This window comes from Salmo salar, chromosome 26 (genome assembly GCF_965601325.2).
Source record: "Salmo salar chromosome 26, fSalSal1, whole genome shotgun sequence".
NCBI classification, from domain to species: domain Eukaryota; kingdom Metazoa; phylum Chordata; class Actinopteri; order Salmoniformes; family Salmonidae; genus Salmo; species Salmo salar.
Window position 1 is genome coordinate 54,431,657 of NC_138316.1, and position 19,580 is coordinate 54,451,236.

General features: G+C 44.1%; 1 protein-coding gene across 11 annotated transcripts in view; it reads right to left on the reverse strand.

The window, feature by feature from the left end:
• Positions 1–19,580, reverse strand: part of bat1 (HLA-B associated transcript 1) — a 239,063-nt gene that overhangs the window by 7,908 nt on the left and 211,575 nt on the right. For all 11 annotated transcript variants that reach the window (XR_014382776.1, XR_014382775.1, XM_045707951.2 and 8 more), the window contains 6 exon segments: positions 12,581–12,728; positions 7,743–7,985; positions 7,004–7,129; positions 4,670–4,769; positions 4,092–4,136; positions 132–255 (listed from right to left, as the gene is read on the reverse strand). Coding sequence is in view for 9 of the 11 variants with exons in the window: in XM_045707951.2 (XP_045563907.1) it covers positions 132–255; positions 4,092–4,136; positions 4,670–4,769; positions 7,004–7,129; positions 7,743–7,985; positions 12,581–12,728 (786 nt within the window). In the remaining 2 variants the exon portion in view is untranslated.

Sequence of the window (19,580 nt, forward strand, 5' to 3'; positions counted from 1 at the left end):
AAATAAATAAAATGTAATTGTTTGTTGTTGAAAAGAATGCATCTTGTTCTTGCTAAGGGAGATATGATATGAGCCAAACCAATGGCTTCCTCTGTCTCCGTCCCTCTCTGTCTCCATGACAACCCTCTTACCACAGCGACAGCGGGAGACTGCAGTAGTTCCGTAGGGGTCATGGCGCTGAAGTAGGCAATGTTGACCAGCACATAGCACACAGACACCAGGGGAATACCAATGATAATGGCCAGGGGAAGGTTTCTGTTAGAGAGAGAGAGTGTTAGTGTGAGAGAGAGACTACAACCAACACATAGTACACAGTGTCATGACGTTGCCCTCTGGATTTTCTATGCACCATCCCCCGACCTCTATACTTCTGACACAAGGCTGTGTGAAGGCGGTCGTAAATTCCAAATGGAATGTCCTGCCACATGGCCCCAGTATAAAGAGACAGAGTGGTTTCATGGAGAGAACAAAGGATTCTTCCACCTCACAGAATTGGAGAACCGAACGACATTTATGTTCTGGAGAAGGTATAAAAGATTGGTGAAGAATCCAGCTACGAACTGGTCCACTTGGTACAATGTTGTGAGGCTCATTAGAGACAATATGGCCATATTACCATACTAAGGTTTATATACTAGCCTCAGCGATGAGACTTACATCTAATGGTTGTATAAAATGATTTAATAAGATTAAAGCTATTTGGAATGTGTTGAGATGCTATGTACTGATGTTAATGTGAGAGAATTGTATTTCTGTACAAAGCTTAACTCAGTCATCGGCACGCCCCCAGGGACACAGACGGGACAAGACGTCATGTGACAGCCTTTTCTATGTTCAGTATAAAACTCCCACCCAGAATTACTTTCTTTAGACCAGCTTACCTCAGAAGAGAGAGCCAAGGTTTGACCATGCATTCCTCGACTGAACTTTAACCATACCACATGGTTAAACTTTTAGACTATCGATACCGACAGAATAATAACAAGTCTTTGATATTAATTGCTAGTCTGCAGCTAGAAATTCAGTATCATTGAACGCGAAGACCGACGAAACATACATTCTATAATGATATGAACGAATGTCGCTTTGAAAGATCCATTCTAACCGAGAGAGAGAGAACCCGGACAAAAACTCTCCAACAAGGATCCCAACGACACACTGAGTGTGTGGCTCAGTTGGTAGAGCATGGTGTTTGCAATGCCAGGGTTGTGGGTTCAATTCCCACGGGGGACCAGTACTGTATGAAATGTATGCACTCACTACTGTAAGTTGCTCTGGATAAGAGTGTCTGCTACATGACTAAATTGTAAATGTAAAAAATATAAATATATATTGATTGCAATTGTTCCCGAATGAGTGAGCGTTCATGTGCAAAGGGTTAGCATATCAATTGTTAATATTTATCAACTCTGTTGTGCCTTCTCCGCTGCCCCCCCCCTTTTGTTTAACAAGCCGTCATGCCGGTTTAGCCCACTGGGGCACATTACTCTACCATTTCTTTGTAACGATAACTACTGTTTGTATGCTTTCTGTGAATTACTTAGTTTAGTAAATAAATCATTAAGACAATTGATGTATGGATGACTTAGTGAAGACTGGGTTCGTGCAGAAAACAATTTACGACGTTTGGAATGAGACTGGACGCGAGGTAAAATACACCATTTAAACCAGAAGATAATCGGCCTATACTATAATATAGGAAAGTTATATTAGAAAAATTATAACTTTGTAAACTGAATATTTTCCTTGGTGCCCCGATCTCCTAGTTAATTACAGTTAAACGATTAATCAGTTTAAATTGTGTAATAATAATAATTACAGGGAGTTAATTGATAAACATGTGTTCAGTTTAATGGTACCCCAAAGACACGACAACACCTATAACTACAGTAGATAACAAAGACACCAATGATAAGGTGAAGGTGTCTGTCAGTCAGTGTGAAAATTATCTGAGAAATTTTAATTAGCGAGGGAAACAGCGCCCCTCTGTCTCAGTATGTGTAGCAGATGTATCTGATGCCGTCTGGCCAAAATGAGTATGACATGTTGCCGCCGCAGCAGATGATTTACTTCACCTTTATTTAACCAGGTCGGCTAGTTGAGAAACAAGTTCTCATTTACAACTGCGACCTGGCCAAGATAAAGCATAGCGATTCGACACATACAACAACACAGAGTTACACATGGAATAAACAAAACATAGTCAATAATACAGTAGAAAAAAATTAAACAAAAAGTCTATATACAGTGAGTGCAAATGAGGTAAGATAAGGGAGTTAAGGCAATAAATAGGCCATGGTGGCAAAGTAATTACAATATAGCAATTAAACACTGGAATGGTAGATGTGCAGAAGATGAATGTGCAAGTAGAGATACTGGGGTGCAAAGGAGAAAGATAAATAAATAAATACAGTATGGGGATGAGGTAGATAGATGGGCTGTTTACAGATGGGCTATGGTACAGGTGCAGTGATCTGTGAGCTGCTCTGACAGCTGGTGCTTAAAGCTGGTGAGGGAGATATGAATCTCCACACTCATGACTGATTGACAGACGCCAGCGAGCATTTGACCTCCCTTGATATTTAAAAAAAATTAAATAAATTAGCCAATCAGGATTGAGATGAGCTCAACTGTGGACAGTTCTGGTGCAGCAAAACCACCCCCAAGGGAAGCCACTTTGGATTTGGCTTCACACCAATCAAATCACATCCTAGGCAAAAACGTCATCATTGTCTGAAAAACTTGTCTGTTTCTGGTCTGCTTGTGTTGATGCAGTAGCTAGCTAGCTAAATCAGCCCTTTCCTATAAGCCATGGATGGATGGATGGACACGGAGATTTGGACTTGTGGTTTTTTACTTAATTCTCTGTACAGGCCAATGATTATAACAGCGATTCTGATCTAGCCATAAATTCACACGTTGTGCCACTGGCCTGAGACGATTGATGTTCAATATGTAGCCTAGATATATTAGGCTCACGTTAACTCGCTAAATAACTTAGCTGGTTCATTGTTGCCCAGCGAGGAAGCTAGTCTACTATGTATTTTAGCCAGGTAGCCTAGTCTAAAAACTAAAAGCGTGTACTTCTCTCTGACAGAGTCGTAGACCGTGTTGAAAACATGAAAGAGAGGAGAATGGCACTGGTGTTCAGCTAGTCTACAAATAGGGTGAGTCAACACACACACACACCAGTACCATGGACAGCCACATGATATTTAGCCATGTTGATTGGACTAAGTTGTTTATGTTCTGGTTAGGTTTGTTAGACTAAGCTGATTATAGCCCAGGTGATTTGATGATGTTTAAATGGTACAGGAATAGCTCAGGCAGTGCTCCTGTTGTCTTTGTGTTGACTTGCTGTAACTCTGTGGTTCCTAAATCACTAGTTTAGTAAACTGTTGGGAAACATTAACTTGCTTGAACGTGCTGAAGGTCATGTAACTGTTTGTTACGTGAAATATTTCCTTTAATTGTGGACTTGTGGTTCATACGAATGTATTCCTCCACTGTGTGACTGTTGTCTTTTTGTTGTCTTTTTGTTCCTCAGGGATACTGCCCGCGCTTGGCTTCCTCAGGGATACTGCCCGCGCTTGGCTTCCTCAGGGATACTGCCCGCGCTTGGCTTCCTCAGGGATACTGCCCGCGCTTGGCTTCCTCAGTGTCACTGCCCGCGCTTGGCTTCCTCAGTGTCACTGCCCGCGCTTGGCTTCCTCAGTGTCACTGCCCGCGCTTGGCTTCCTCAGTGTCACTGCCCGCGCTTGGCTTCCTCAGTGATACTACCCACGCTTGGCTTCCTCAGTGATACTACCCGCGATTGGCTGGCTTCCTCAGGGATATTACCCACGCTTGGCTTCCTCAGTGATATTACTCACGCACTGCTACTAGTGAGCAGTATAAGAGGCACTCACTGCACTGGTAGTCACTTTGGACAGGAGTCTCTGATGAATGACAGTGGAAATCCAGGCTCAGTAAGGCTGCGTCCCAAATGGCACCCTGTTCCTTACATAGTGCACTACTGTTGACCAGGGCCCCATCAGGGAACAGGGCGCCATTTTGGACGCACGGTAAATGTCAGCTGTATGGACACTCACCTGTATGGGTTTTCCAGCTCCTCTGTTATAAAGTTCAGCTGATTCCTGAGAGACAACACATGTTTAATGACCCACTTTTAAACAGGTTGTGTTGACATTCAAAACAGAAATCTCAAAACCATAAAACTGTTTTATTGAGGAAGTGATAGGATGCATCCCCAATGGTACCTGATCCCCTACTTAGTGGACTACTTTAGACTAGAGCATTATAGGCTTGACTAGAGCGCTACTGCCCCCCCCTGACTAGAGCGCTACTGCCCCCCCTGACTAGAGCGCTACGGGCCCCCCTGACTAGAGCGCCACGGGCCCCCCTGACTAGAGCGCCACGGGCCCCCCTGACTAGAGCGCCACGGGCCCCCCCTGACTAGAGCGCCACGGGCCCCCCCTGACTAGAGCGCCACGGGCCCCCCCTGAGTAGAGCGCCACGGGCCCCCCCTGACTAGAGCGCCACGGGCCCCCCTGACTAGAGCACTACGGGCCCCCCTGACTAGAGCACTACGGGCCCCCCTGACTAGAGTACAAAAGTAGTGACCTATATAGGAAGTAGGGTGCCATTTGGGATGCAGGTGTAGTCTTACCATCCATCGTAGGCCCAGAGCCCGTTGTAAAACGCCAGTCCAATGGATCCAAAGGAGGTTGAGGCTCCTTCAAATGGGTTGGACAGATTCTCAGTGTTTCCTGGACACAAACGTGACAGTATATACATTTTAATATTCATACTTTTGACCAGGGCCCATAGGGGGTACCCAAAAGTATTACGGTAAAAACTTCCGCATGATAATACAGGGTGGGCAAAGTTTTCATCCCAAATGGTACCCTATTCTATACAGAAGTGCCCTACTTTTGACCAGGATCTACAGGGCTCTGAGGGATCCTTAGTGCTCTGAGGGATCCTTAGTGCTCTGAGGGATCCTTAGGGCTCTGAGGGATCCTTAGGGCTCTGAGGGATCCTTAGGGCTCTGAGGGATCCTTAGGGCTCTGAGGATCAGGTTAACCCGGGTGGCTTAGTTGGTAGAGCATGGTGTTTGCAACACCAGGGTTGTGGGTTCGATTCCCACGGGGGGCCAGTACGGAGAAAAATATTTATGAAATGTATGCATTCACTACTGTAAGTCGATCTGGATAAGAGCGTCTGCTAAATGACTAAAATGTAAATATAAAAATGGCTCTGAGGGGTTCTGAGGGATAGGGTAGACTAGTGTCCTACTTTTGATGCAGGCCATAGTGCTCTGGTCTAAAGTAGTGCACTATATAGGGAATAGGGTGCCATAGGGCTCCGGTCTAAAGAAGTGTACAGTCGTGGCCAAAAGTTGAGAATGACACAAATATTAATTTTCACAAAGTCTGCTGCCTCAGTTTGTATGATTGCAATTTGCATATACTCCAGAATGTTATGAAGAGTGATCAGATGAATTGCAATTAATTGCAAAGTCCCTCTTTACCATGCAAATGAACTGAATCCCCCAAAAAACATTTCCACTGCATTTCAGCCCTGCCACAAAAGGACCAGCTGACATCATGTCAGTGATTCTCTCGTTAACACAGGTGTGAGTGTTGACGAGGACAAGGCTGGAGATCACTCTGTCATGCTGATTGAGTTTGAATAACAGACTGGAAGCTTCAAAAGGAGAGTGGTGCTTGGAATCATTGTTCATCGTCTGTCATCCTTGGTTGCCTGCAAGGAAACACGTGCCGTCATCAATGCTTTGCACAAAAAGGGCTTCACAGGCAAGGATATTGCTGCCAGTAAGATTGCACCTAAATCAACCAATTATTGGATCATCAAGAACTTCAAGGAGAGCGGTTCAATTGTTGTGAAGAAGGCTTCAGGGCACCCAAAAAAGTCCAGCAAGCGCCAGGACCGTCTCCTAAAGTTGATACAGCTGCGGGATCGGGGCACCACCAGTACAGACCTTGCTCAGGAATGGCAGCAGGCAGGTGTGAGTGCATCTGCACGCAGAGTGAGGCGAAGACTTTTGGAGGATGGCCTGGTGTCAAGAAGGGCAGCAAGGGAGCCACTTCTCTCCAGGAAAAATATCAGGGACAGACTGATATTCTGCAAAAGGTACAGGGACTGGACTGCTGAGGACTGGGGTAAAGTCATTTTCTCTGATGAATCCCTTTACAATTTGTTTGGGGCATCCGGAAAAAAGCTTGTCCGGAGAAGACTAGGTGAGCTCTACCATCAGTCCTGTGTCATGCCAACAGTAAAGCATCCTGAGACCATTCATGTGTGGGGTTGCGTCTCAGCCAAGGGAGTGGGCTCACTCACAATTTTGCCTAAGAACACAGCCATGAATAATGAATGGTACCAACACATCCTCCGAGAGCAACTTCTCCCAACCATCCAGTAAGAGTTTGGTGACGAACAATGCCTTTTCCAGCATGATGGAGCACCTAACGCAAAAGTGATAACTAAGTGGCTCGGGGAACAAAACATCGTTATTTTTGGTCCATTGCCAGGAAACTCCCCAGACCTTAATCCCATTGAGAACTTGTGGTCAATCCTCAAGAGGCGGGTGGACAAACAAAAACCCACAAATTCTGACAAACTCCAAGCATTGATTATGCAAGAATGGGCTGCCATCAGTCAGGATGTGGCCCAGAAGTTAATTTACAGCATGCCAGGGCGGATTGCAGAGGTCTTGAAAAAGAAGGGTCAACACTGCAAATATTGACTCTTTGCATCAACTTCATGTAATTGTCAATAAAAGCCTTTGACACTTATGAAATGCTTGTAATTATACTTCAGTATTCCATAGTAACATCTGACAAAAATATCTAAAGACACTGAAGCAGCAAACTTTGTGAAAATTAATATTTGTGTCATTCTCACATCTTTTGGCCACGACTATACTATAAAGGGAATAGGGTGCCATTTGGCAGACAGACAGAATGTGTAAAGTACCAACCTTGTGCCAAGAGGACGATTCCTGCCACTACGATGACCAGGATGATGAGAAGCTTGGCTGCAGTGAAGAAGTTCTGGACATAGCTAGCTAGCTTCACACTGAGACAGTTCACCAACACTATCACAACTGGAGGAGGAGGAAGGGGAGGAAGGAAGGAAGGAGGAATATATTATTAATCCATACGAGACAGAATTTGGTCTTCTGCTGTAGTCAACCCCTCCGATACGCACACATGCACGAACGAGACTGGAATAATGAGCAGCTACTAGTGTAGTGCTACTGTAGTGCCTGGTGAGCAGTTCAGGGGTTAAGAGCCTTGCTCAACTGAAGAACAACAATTGATTGTATCTAGTCTAGGATACTAGAGGAGCAGGAGGCGGAGGAGGCGGGAGGAAGAGAAGGAGGAGGAGAAGATGGGGAAGAGGAGGAGAAAAGGGGAAGAGGAGGAGAAAAGGAGGAAGAGGAGGAGGAGAAGAACACAAGCAGGAAGAGGACGGTGGGGGTCAAGTCATGGCTTTTTTTAAATTAATCTTTACTGGATCCCAAGCATCCTCTCTTCTCAAAGGTATTGGAGAAGATGGTCAGAGGGGAGGGACCTTGGATCTTCTCCTCCAATATGATTGGATGCGAGGAAAGAACATTTAGAAAGAGCCATGGTTTTAATTCAGTCCATTCAGGAAGTGCATGCCAATTGTTTTCTACTAGGATTTTTCATAATTCTAGAAGTATTCACACTCACGTATGCACACTGCAGCCAGGCACTTGGTGACAACAATGGGAGGAGTGCATCCTGGGTAGAACGGCGTGGAGGCGTACTCTGCGAAGCTTAGGGCGATGATGGCGAAGGAGGAGGGCTTTAGAACCATGATGGTGCTCCATGAGTAGAGGTAGGCAATCACTGACCCAAAGGCTTCCATTAAGTACGGGTATTCCCCTCCAGACTTAGTGATCATGGTGCCCAGCTCCGCGTAGCACAGCGCCCCTGCAGGCAGACAGACAGGCTCAGAGACAGACAGTTGACACTAGTCCTACTGCTGCTTCAGGGGATTTCCTTTCAATTTGTCCAATTAAGACCAAGACAACCAGGTAAGTTCCTAACGAATCAATTAAGACCTAGACAACCAGGTGAGTTCCTAACTAATCAATTAAGACCTAGACAACCAGGTGAGTTCCTAACTAATCAATTAAGACCTAGACAACCAGGTGAGTTCTTAACTAATCAATTAAGACCAAGAAAATTGACCAGTTAGAAACTCACCTGGTTGTCTAGGTCTTAATTGATCAATCAAATGTTATTAATCACATGCGCCGAATACAACAGGTGTAGACCTTACAGTGAAATCCTTACTTACGAGCCCCTCAACAACAGTGCAGTTTCAAAAAATATGGATAAGAATAAGAGATAAAAGCAACAAGTAATTAAAGAGGAGCAGTAAAAAAATAACAATATATACCGGGGGGTGCTGGTACAGAGTCAATGTGCCGGGGCACCGGTTAGTTGAGGTAGTATGTACATGTAGGTAGAGGTAATTAAAGTGACTATGCATAGATGACAACAGAGAGTGGCAGTAGTGTGGATAGGGGGGGGGCAATGCGAATAGTCTGGGTAGCCATTTGACTAGATGTTCAGGATTCTTATGGCTTGGGGGTAAAAGCTGTTTAGAAGCCTCTTGGACCTAGACTTGGTGCTCTGGTACCGCTTGCCGTGTGGTAGCAGAGAGAAAAGTCTATGACTAGGGTGGCTGGAGTCTTTGACAATTTTCAAGGCCTTCCTCTGACACCGCCTGGTATAGAGGTCCTGGATGGCAGGAAGCTTGGCCCCAGTGATGTACTGGGCTGTTCGCACTACCCTCTGTAGTGACTTGCGGTCGGTTGCCGAGCAGTTGCCATACCAGGCAGTGATGCAACCAGTCAGGATGCTCTCGATGGTGCAGATTTAGAACTTTTTGAGAACCTGAGGACTCATGCCAAATCTTTTCAGTCCCCTGAGGGGGAATAGATTTTGTCGTACCCTCTTCACGACTGTCATGGTGTACTTGGACTATGTAAGTCTGTTGGTGATGTGGACACCTAGGAACTTCAAGCTCTCAACCTGCTCAACTGCAGCCCCGTAGATGAGAATGGGGGCGTGCTCGGGTCCTCTTTTTCCTGTAGTCCACAATCATCTCCATGATCACGTTGAGGGAGAGGTTGTTGTCCTGGCACCACACGGCCAGGTCTCTGACCTCCTCACTATAGGCTGTCTCGTTGTTGTCGGTGATGAGGCCTACCACTGTTGTGTCATCGGAAAATGTAATGATGGTGTTGGAGTTGTGCCTGGGCATGCAGTCATGAGTGAACAGGGAGTACAGGAAGGGGCTGAGCACGCACCCCTGAGGCGCCCCTGTGTTGAGGATCTCGGCTGTGCTTCCCTTTGTAGTCTAATGGTTTGCAGGCCCTGCCACATCAGACGAACGTCAGACTCGATCTTAGTCCTGTATTGACGGTTTGATGGTTCGTTGGAGGGTATAGCAGGATTTCTTATAAGCTTCCGGGTTAGAGTCCCGCTCCTTGAAAGCAGCAGCTCTAGCCTTTAGCTCAGTGCGGATGCTGCCTATAATTCTTGGTTTCTGGTTGGGGTATGTACGTACTGTCACTGAGGGGACGACGTCATCGATGTACTTATTGATGAAGCCAATGATGAATCCAATTGCACATTTAACATCTTGATAGAAATTAGGTAACATCAGTTTAAGTTTCCATGCATTACTCTGTTATGGCTAGGGGGCAGTATTTTCACGGACGGATAAAAAACGTACCCGATTTAATCTGATAAGTACTCCTGCCCAGAAACTAGAATATGCATATAATTATTAGCTTTGGATAGAAAACACTCCAAAGTTTCTAAAAATGTTTGAATGGTGTCTGTGAGTATAACAGAACTCATTTGGCAGGCCAAAACCTGAGAAGATTCTGTACAGGAAGTACCCTGTCTGACCATTTCTTGGCCTTGTTGATTATCTCTATCCATTACATGGGATCTCGGCTCTTACGTGACACGTTCTACGGCTCACATGGGCTCTCAGAAGGCGGCAAAATGCTGAATCGTGGCTTTGCAGGCTCTGGTTGAAACAAAGTTGCGCGTTTGGGTAGTGGCTGGTTACAGTACTGTGAGACTCAGGCTCGTGCCCGCGTCGACCCGAAAGCTTTGTTTTCTTTCCTCTGTTTATTATCGCTTTTTTACGAGAAAAATGGCATAAAAATGGATTTTAAACAGCGGTTGACATGCTTCGAAGTACGGTAATGGAATATTTAGAAATCTTTTGTCACGAATTGCGCCATGCTCGCGACCCTAATTTACCATTTTGGATAGTGTCTTGGAACGCACGAACAAAACGCCGCTATTCGGATATAACGATGTATTATTTTGGACCAAACCAACATTTGTTATTGAAGTAGCAGTCCTGGGAGTGCATTCTGACGAAGACAACAAAGGTAATCAAACTTTTGTAATAGTAAATCGGAGTTTGATCAGGGCTAAACGGCTAGCCGTGATGGCTGGGCTATCTACTGAGAATATTGCAAAATGTGCTTTCACCGAAAATCTATTTTAAAATCGGACATATCGAGTGCATAGAGGAGTTCTGTATCTATAATTCTTAAAATAATTGTTATGTTTTTTGTGAATGTTTATCGTGGGTAATTTAGTAAATTCACCGGATGTTTGCGGGGGGTATGCTAGTTCTGAACGTCACATGCTAATGTAAAAAAGCTGATTTTTGATATAAATATGAACTTGATTGAACAAAACATGCATGTATTGTATAACATAATGTCCTAGGGTTGTCATCTGATGAAGATCATCAAAGGTTAGTGCTGCATTTAGCTGTGGTTTTGTTTTTTGTGACATTATATGCTAGCTTGAAAAATGGGTGTCTGATTATTTCTGGCTGGGTACTCTGCTGACATAATCTAATGTTTTGCTTTCGCTGTAAAGCCTTTTTGAAATCGGACAGTGTGGTTAGATTAACGAGAGTCTTGTCTTTAAAATGCTGTAAAATAGTCATATGTTTGAAAAATGGAAGTTTTTGGATTTTAGAGGAATTTATATTTCACGCCACGCCCATCATTGGATATTGGAGCAGGTGTTCCGCTAGCGGAACGTCTAGATGTAAGAGGTTAAAGTCCCCGGCTACTAGGAGCACCGCCTCTGGGTGAGCATTTTCTTGTTTGCTTATGGCGGAATACAGATCATTCAATGCTGTCTTGGTGCCAGCCTCTGACTGTGGTGGTATGTAAACAGCTACAAAGAATATAGACTTAAACTCTCTCGGTAGGTAATGTAGTCTGCAGCTTATCATGAGAAACTCTACCTCAAGTGAGCAATGGCTGGAGACTTCCTTAGATATCGTGCACCAGCTGTTGTTTGCAAAAATGCATAGTCCGCCGCCCCGTGTCTTACCAGACGCCGCTGTTCTATCCTGCCGGTACATCGTATAACCAGCCAGCTGTATGTTGATATTATCGTCGATCAGCCACAACTCCGTGAAGCATAAGATGTTACAGTTTTTAATGTCCCGTTGGTAGTTTAATCTTCCCAATAACTCGTCCATTTTATTGTCCAAAGATTGCATGTTTGCGAGCAGAATTGAGGGAAGTGGGGGTTTATTCGATCGCCTCCTACTCCTCAGAAGGTAGCCCGCACTCCGGCCTCTCTTTCTCCGCCTCCTCTTCACGCAGATCACCGGGGTCGGGGCCTGTTCCCGAGGGAGCCCTATATCCTCCGCCTCGTCAGAGTCGTGAAAGAAGAAAAAGGATTCTGCCAGTCCGTGGTGAGTAATCTCAGTCCTGATGTCGAGAAGTTATTTTCGGTCATAAGAGACAGTAGCGGCAACATTATGTACAAAAATAAGTTACAAACAACGCAGATAAACAAACAAAAAAAAGCTATCGGTTTGGGGCACGTAAAACATCTGCCTTCCGTTCTGGCGTAATTTTTGGAGCAGAGAAAGAGTGAAAACCCGTAGACACTGCGGTCTGGGAATTGGGTATAACAGCCCTGCACTAGTGACCGACGTTAACCAGTAGCTGGTCAGAAATTTGTTTCTGGATGCTGAGATTAGCTGACCCAGACAGAGAGGAATTCCATCCTAGCCTCTCAATAAATCAGCAGGGTTCATGTTGGGAGAGGAATACCCTCCTAGCCTCTTAATAAATCAGCAGGGTTCATGTTGGGAGAGGAATTCCCTCCTAGCCTCTAAATAGCTCAGCAGGGTTCATGTTAGGTGCACTATGTCCATGTTCCTGAACACACTGACACAATCCTTTTCACAGTCAGTATACCTCCCAAATGGAACCCTATTACCTATATAGTGCCCTACTTTAGACCAGAGCCCTATGGGGTAGTAGGACCAGGCCCATAGGATTAGGGTGCCATCTGGGATGCATCTCCAGCCCTTCTCACACGGGGGCCCTTCTCACACGGGGCCTCGGCACTTTGGTCATTCCTGATTTAGGAGATTCCTATCATTCTTTCCCACCACTAGTGACTGGTTAGAGATTACCCAGGACAGGGTTGGTGTGTGTGTGTGTCCTCACCCAGTGTAGCCAGCACCCCGCAGGCGGCCCAGACACACAGACATGGTCCTACGGCTCCCGTTTCCAGCAGCACTGCCTTAGGGGAGATGAAGATGCCGGAGCCGATCATTGTTCCTACGATCAGACAGATACCACTCAAAAGGCCCACCTGCAGAGAGAGACAGGAAGTGGTCATGACAACTTCCTGAGAGGGTGATACAGGCGGTAGAACCGGCGATTAAACCCCCGTCTCCTGTTGGGAAGCTTTGAATGTTTTACCCCTCAGCCACGTCTCTTAATGTGAATGTTTTACCCCTCAGCCACGTCTCTTAATGTGAATGTTTTACCCCTCAGCCACGTCTCTTAATGTGAATGTTTTACCACTCATCCCCGTCTCTTAATGTGAATGTTTTACCCCTCAGCCACGTCTCTTAATGTGAATGTTTTACCCCTCAGCCACGTCTCTTAATGTGAATGTTTTACCACTCAGCCACGTCTCTTAATGTGAATGTTTTACCACTCATCCACGTCTCTTAATGTGAATGTTTTACCCCTCAGCCACGTCTCTTAATGTGAATGTTTTACCCCTCATCCACGTCTCTTAATGTGAATGTTTTACCCCTCAGCCACGTCTCTTAATGTGAATGTTATACCCCTCAGCCACGTCTCTTAATGTGAATGTTTTACCCCTCTGCCACGTCTCTTAATGTGAATGTTTTACCCCTCTGCCACGTCTCTTAATGTGAATGTTTTACCCCTCAGCCACGTCTCTTAATGTGAATGTTTTACCACTCAGCCACGTCTCTTAATGTGAATGTTATACCCCTCAGCCACGTCTCTTAATGTGTAAACTACAGAATGAAGCAGTAGTTCTATTGAGAGGTACCGACCCTGGTTTCCTGAGAGCCTCACGGTGTATACTACAGAATGAAGCAGTAGTTCTATTGAGAGGTACCGACCCTGGTTTCCTGAGATCCTCACGGTTGTAAACTACAGAATGAAGCAGTAGTTCTACTGAGAGGTACCGACCCTGGTTTCCTGAGAGCCTCACGGTGTAAACTACAGAATGAAGCAGTAGTTCTACTGAGAGGTACCGACCCTGGTTTCCTGAGAGCCTCACGGTGTAAACTACAGAATGAAGCAGTAGTTCTACTGAGAGGTACCGACCCTGGTTTCCTGAGAGCCTCACGGTGTAAACTACAGAATGAAGCAGTAGTTCTACTGAGAGGTACCGACCCTGGTTTCCTGAGAGCCTCACGGTGTAAACTACAGAATGAAGCAGTAGTTCTATTGAGAGGTACCGACCCTGGTTTCCTGAGAGCCTCACGGTGTAAACTACAGAATGAAGCAGTAGTTCTATTGAGCGGTACTGACCCGTAAACAGCTTTCTAACATTCCTCAGTCAGTCAGCTACTGGTGCCAGAGTCACTCAGTAACCCTGTGATATGTTTTTTTGGTAAAGGTCCCAGATTGCTGTTCTGAGAGGAATAGTTTTGACGGAGAGAGCCAGTGAGACTTAGTCCGCGTATGAAATGGCACCCTATTTTCTATACAGGGATAAGGGTATCATTTGGGACATACTGGGATCAGTGAGTTCAGTGAGTGTGGAACAGACTACAGCAGGGTTAATACAGGGGGGGGGGTAGAGTTTGGTACCGGCTGACACTGTAGTAAAAGCTTTCTGCTCTGGGCTGGCTGGCTGGCTGGCTGGCGGGCTGGCGGGCTGGCGTATTACATTAATGATCGTGAGAGCCACTGGAGATCCTATGCTGTGTAAATCTACTCAGGCTCTCTCTCTCTCTCAGACACACACATTAGGGGTGACCGCATAAAACCTCTTATAGCTCCTTAAGGATAGGGGGTGCTACAGCGAATTTTGAAAAAAATATGTGCCCATTTTAAATGGCCTCCTACTCAAACTCAGAAGCTAGGATATGCATATAATTAGTAGATTTGGATAGAAAACACCCTAAAGTTTCTAAAACTGCTTGAATGGTGTCTGTGAGTATAACAGAACTCATATGGCAGTCAAAACCCCGAGACAGATCCTAACAGGAAGTGGAAATCTGATTTGTGGACTCACCTTCAGCACTTTGCCTATAAAACACACCTTGAGTTAGGATTCATTGAGCACTTCCTAAGGCTTCCACTAGATGTCAACAGTCTTTACAAAGTGGTTTGAGTCTTCTATGGTAGAAACTGACCCAAAGAGAGGCTTTGGAAGTTGGTCACAGGGGGAGGGCCATTTACTACTATGACGCGGGTGCCCATGGCTACCCTCCCCTTTCGAAACATTTAGTAAGACAATGCAATCGTCCCCCTTGAATATTATTGAAGCTCTGGTTGAAAAAGGCCCTAAAGATTTATGTTATACAACATTAATACGAACTTAAATAAATATTTTTTGCACATTCTTGACGACAAGTCCCGCGCGCTACAGTACATTTTGAGTAGCCTTCGGAACGCGCTAACAAGAAGAAGCTATTGGGACATAAATTATTAACTTTTTCGAACAAAACTACATTTGTTGTGGACCTGGGATACCTGGAAGTGCCTTCTGATGAAGATAATCAAAGGTAGGGGAATATTTACAATAGTATATCTGATTTTAGATGGTTCCAAGATGGCGCTAACCTGTATCGCCTAGCCTATTTTTCTGAGCATAGCATCCCCTTTTATTGCAAAGTGTGATTTCCCAGTAAAGTTATTTTTAAATCTGGCAATGCGGTTGCATTCACGAGATGTTAATCTATAATTCTTTGAATGACAATATTACATTTTAAAAATGTTTTCGAATAGTAATTTAGTAAATTGTAACGCTGATCCACCGGATGCATTTGAGGGAAAATATTTTCTGAACGTCACGCGCCGATGTAAAATGCTGTTTTTATATATAAATATGAACTTTATCGAACAAAAGAATGCATGTATTGTGTAACATGATGTCCTAGGAGTGTCATCTGATGAAGATTGTCAAAGGTTAGTGCTTCATTTAGCTGTTTTTTGGTTATTTGTGATGCATGTGGTTGGTCGGAAAATGGCGGTGTGGCTATTTTGACGATGTACTCTCCTAACATAATGTAATGTTTTGCTATCGCTGTAAAGCCTTTTTGAAAATCGGACAACGTGGTTCGATTCAGGAGTAGTGCATCTATAAAAACGGTGTAAAATAGTCCTATGTTTGAGAAGAAAAAAAAATATTACATTTGGTTATGGTTAGGTTATGAATATGGCGCTCTGATTTTTCACTGGATGTTGATCCCGCATACGGGACCAGCCTTTCAAGAGGATAAATTACAATGTTGAAGCTCATTTTACTGCATTTCTATATAATTAAACAATCTCTAAAAATGCTATTTGGAGAATAGCAAAACAAGCCAAAATGCCCCCCAGCCGTTATCACCTTGGCTGCTGTAGGTTCATTCAGGTAACCTATTAGTTATATACAGTGCATTCGGAAAGTGTTCGGACTGTAACGGTTTTGACTTGAGGTTATCGTTTATAGGGACGCCAGGTATGTTGTTCCTACCAGAGAAAATATTGGTTTCTCCTTTTGGTTTGGGAGGGAATGAGTCCCATCTGGTCCGTCAAGTCTACACCAATACAAAGGACTCATGTAAAAGTCAGGATGGAAATACACTTTTCATAAACCCTTAAAAACATTGGAAAGAATTTACAAAACAACTATTCTTTTGTGTGTTTGTCCGTTCATACCAGTGTCAATCATACAATCAAAATATTTTTTTTTTTACCACACATCTCAATAAGTCCTCAACTACAACTAACTACATAAATCATCACGGTATATATCACACCAAAACAAATGAAATATCGTATACAAAAAAGGTTGTAGTTAGTCGGTCAGTCAGACAAGCCAATCCGCAGACAGATCTCCAGCAGAGAAAGGCCACAAAAACCAACGGAGGTGTAGTCCACGGACGCAAAGAGTGGATCCGATCCTGGGTAGATTTGCTATTAGGCTACACAAAGCACACTTTTAAAGCAACACAACAAACGGAAGAGAGACGCTTCAGAACTGAGGGTTGAACACATCCTCATTCACGTTTCCATCACAACCCCACTTTTGCGCAGCTGATGCTGACTATTTAATTGGGAATTAAAGGGGAAGCGCCCTATTGGAAGGAGAAGCACTATTTAATTGAGAATTAAAGGGAAAGCGCCCTATTGGAAGGCGAAGCACTGAGACAGTTCAGAAAAATTCAGGGCCGTCACAAGACCCCTTTGACTTTTTCGACATTTTGTTAGGTTACCGCAATTTCCGAACTATTGAGCGCACCTGAATATAAGCCGCACCCACTGAATTAAAAAAAATATATATTATTTTGAACATAAATAAGCCGCACATGTCTATAAGCCGCAGGTGCCTACCGGTACATTGAAACAAATTAACTTTACACAGGCTTTAACGAAACACGGCTTGTAACAAAAATAAAAAAATTTGCAGTAAGCTTTAGTTGTCTTTTTGCACGGAGTCAATTCCTCACGCTGCTGTTTCCAACGTCTTATCATCGACTCATTAAGACCAAGCTCCCGTGCAGCAGCTCTATTTCCTTTTCCAACAGCCAGATCAATCGCCTTCAACTTGAAAGCTGCATCATATGCATTTCTCCGTGTCTTTGCCATGATGAGGGTGACAAAATGACTACCTTAATCAGAATGATGGGAAGTTTGAGAGCGCTCGATTTAATCTAAACAGTAAACAAAAAAAGTTGTTTGACCTTAAAACCCGTTCGGCAATTTCATTGGTCTAATGAAAGCTTCATGCCGCCAAAAAACTGAGCACGTCACAGAATGTGTTTTTTTGGAGAAAAAAACATTTAAAGCGCGAAAAATCCATATATCAGCCGCGTCGTTGTTTAAGCCGCGAGGTTCAAAGCCTGGGAAAAAAGTTGCTGCTAATAGTCCGGAAAATTACGGTACATCCTTATTCTAAAAATGGATTAAATAAAACAATTTCCTCATCAATCTGTTGTAGTCACTTCCTTACACTGGTCAACACAGCTGGTAATCAGTGGTATTTATACTTCAGTATGAAAAAGCTAAAAAGATGGACGTGTGATATTATAAAAAAAATTAAAAATTAAAACAGGACATCGTGCTCTCTTGATCTTTGCTAGACGTTGCTTGAGCAGGAAGTGATGTCACTGTGTTGCTCTTCAAATATATTTTTGAAAAAAACGATACATTTACAGCAACACCTCTACACAGACGCCGTGTATATTTTTAAAGACGTGGGCTTTTTCTCTACCGTGTTAAATGTCACTAAAGCCTGGTTTACAAACCACTGTGGTACTCTGGGGGGGAAAAAAAAACAACTGTCTCTTTAAACAACTTCACTTTATTTTGTTCTCCGTCGTGTCTTGGAAAAAAATATTTAGATTTTGTTTGTCGTTCAGGGATATTAAAACAAGTGTGTGACTGTGGCCCAGATTGATCTAGTCTGGTTTATTATTATCTGATGTGGTAAAGGTCCCAGATTGATCTAGTCTGGTTTATTATTATCTGATGTGGTAAAGGTCCCAGACTGATCTAGTCTGGTTTATTATTATCTGATGTGGTAAAGGTTCCAGATTGATCTAGTCTGGTTTATTATTATCTGGTGTGGTAAAGGTCCCAGATACAGTGGTTGTATTTAAATGTAGGTCTATAGGGAAGATGGGTCCTGGTGAGATGTTCATATTGAAACATAAGTATAATTTTCCCCCCCTAACTTGTTTGATGAGATTGGTACAGATTCTCCCAGGGGACACCACATGGGGCCCGACCCCAAGCTTGGGAACCACTGTACTAACCTCTCTCTGTCTCCCTCAGCCTCCCCACTGTTCTAACCTCTCTCTCTCTCTGTCTCCCTCAGCCTCCCCACTGTTCTAACCTCTCTCTGTCTCCCTCAGCCTCCCCACTGTTCTAACCTCTCTCTGTCTCACTCAGCCTCCCCACTGTTCTAACCTCTCTCTGTCTCCCTCAGCCTCCCCACTGTACTAACCTCTCTCTCTCTCTCTCTCTCTCTCTCCTCTGCTTCCTGCTACATTACTGTCTCCCTCAGCCTCCCCACTGAGCACCACATCACTGTCTGTCTCAGTAGACTACTTTATGTATAGTCATTGATTTAAAGTACTTAAGTAGTACTTTAAAGTATTTTTAATTCAGTGTTTTTTGGGGGGGTATCTGTAATTTTTGACTACTTTTACTTCACTACATTCCCTGACACCCAAAAGTACTCGTTACATTTTGAATGCTTAGCAGGACAGGAAAATGGTCCAATTCACGCACTTATCAAGAGAACATCTCTGGTCATCCCTACTGCCTCTGATCTGGAGGACTCACTAGACAGAGAACATCCCTGGTCATCCCTACTGCCCCTGATCTGGAGGACTCACTAAACAGAACATCCCTGGTCATCCCTACCGCCTCTGATCTGGAGGACTCACTAAACAGAGAACATCCCTGGTCATCCCTACTGCCTCTGATCTGGAGGACTCACTAAACAGAGAACATCCCTGGTCATCCCTACTGCCTCTGATCTGGAGGACTCACTAAACAGAGAACATCCCTGGTCATCCCTACTGCCTCTGATCAGGAGGACTCACTAAACAGAGAACATCCCTGGTCATCCCTACTGCCTCTGACCGGGAGGACTCACTAAACACAAATATTTCGTTTGTAAATAATGTCTGAGTGTTGGCGTGTGCCCCTGGCTATCCGTATAAAATGTTTACGTTTTTTATTTAAAATTATGCAATCTGGTTTGTATAAGTTTAATATATAAATTATGGAAATATTTATACTTTGACTTTTGATCCTTAAGTATATTTTAGCAGTGACATTTACCATTGATACTTAAGTATATTTGTCACGTTCTGACCAGTATGAGGGTTATTTTGTTAGTGTAGGCTGGTCAGGACGTGGCAGAGGGTATTTGGTTTATGTGGTTGGGGGTGTGTGTATTATGTAGAGGGTAGTTGATTTATGTATTCCGGGGTTTTTTGGTCACTGCTCTGTT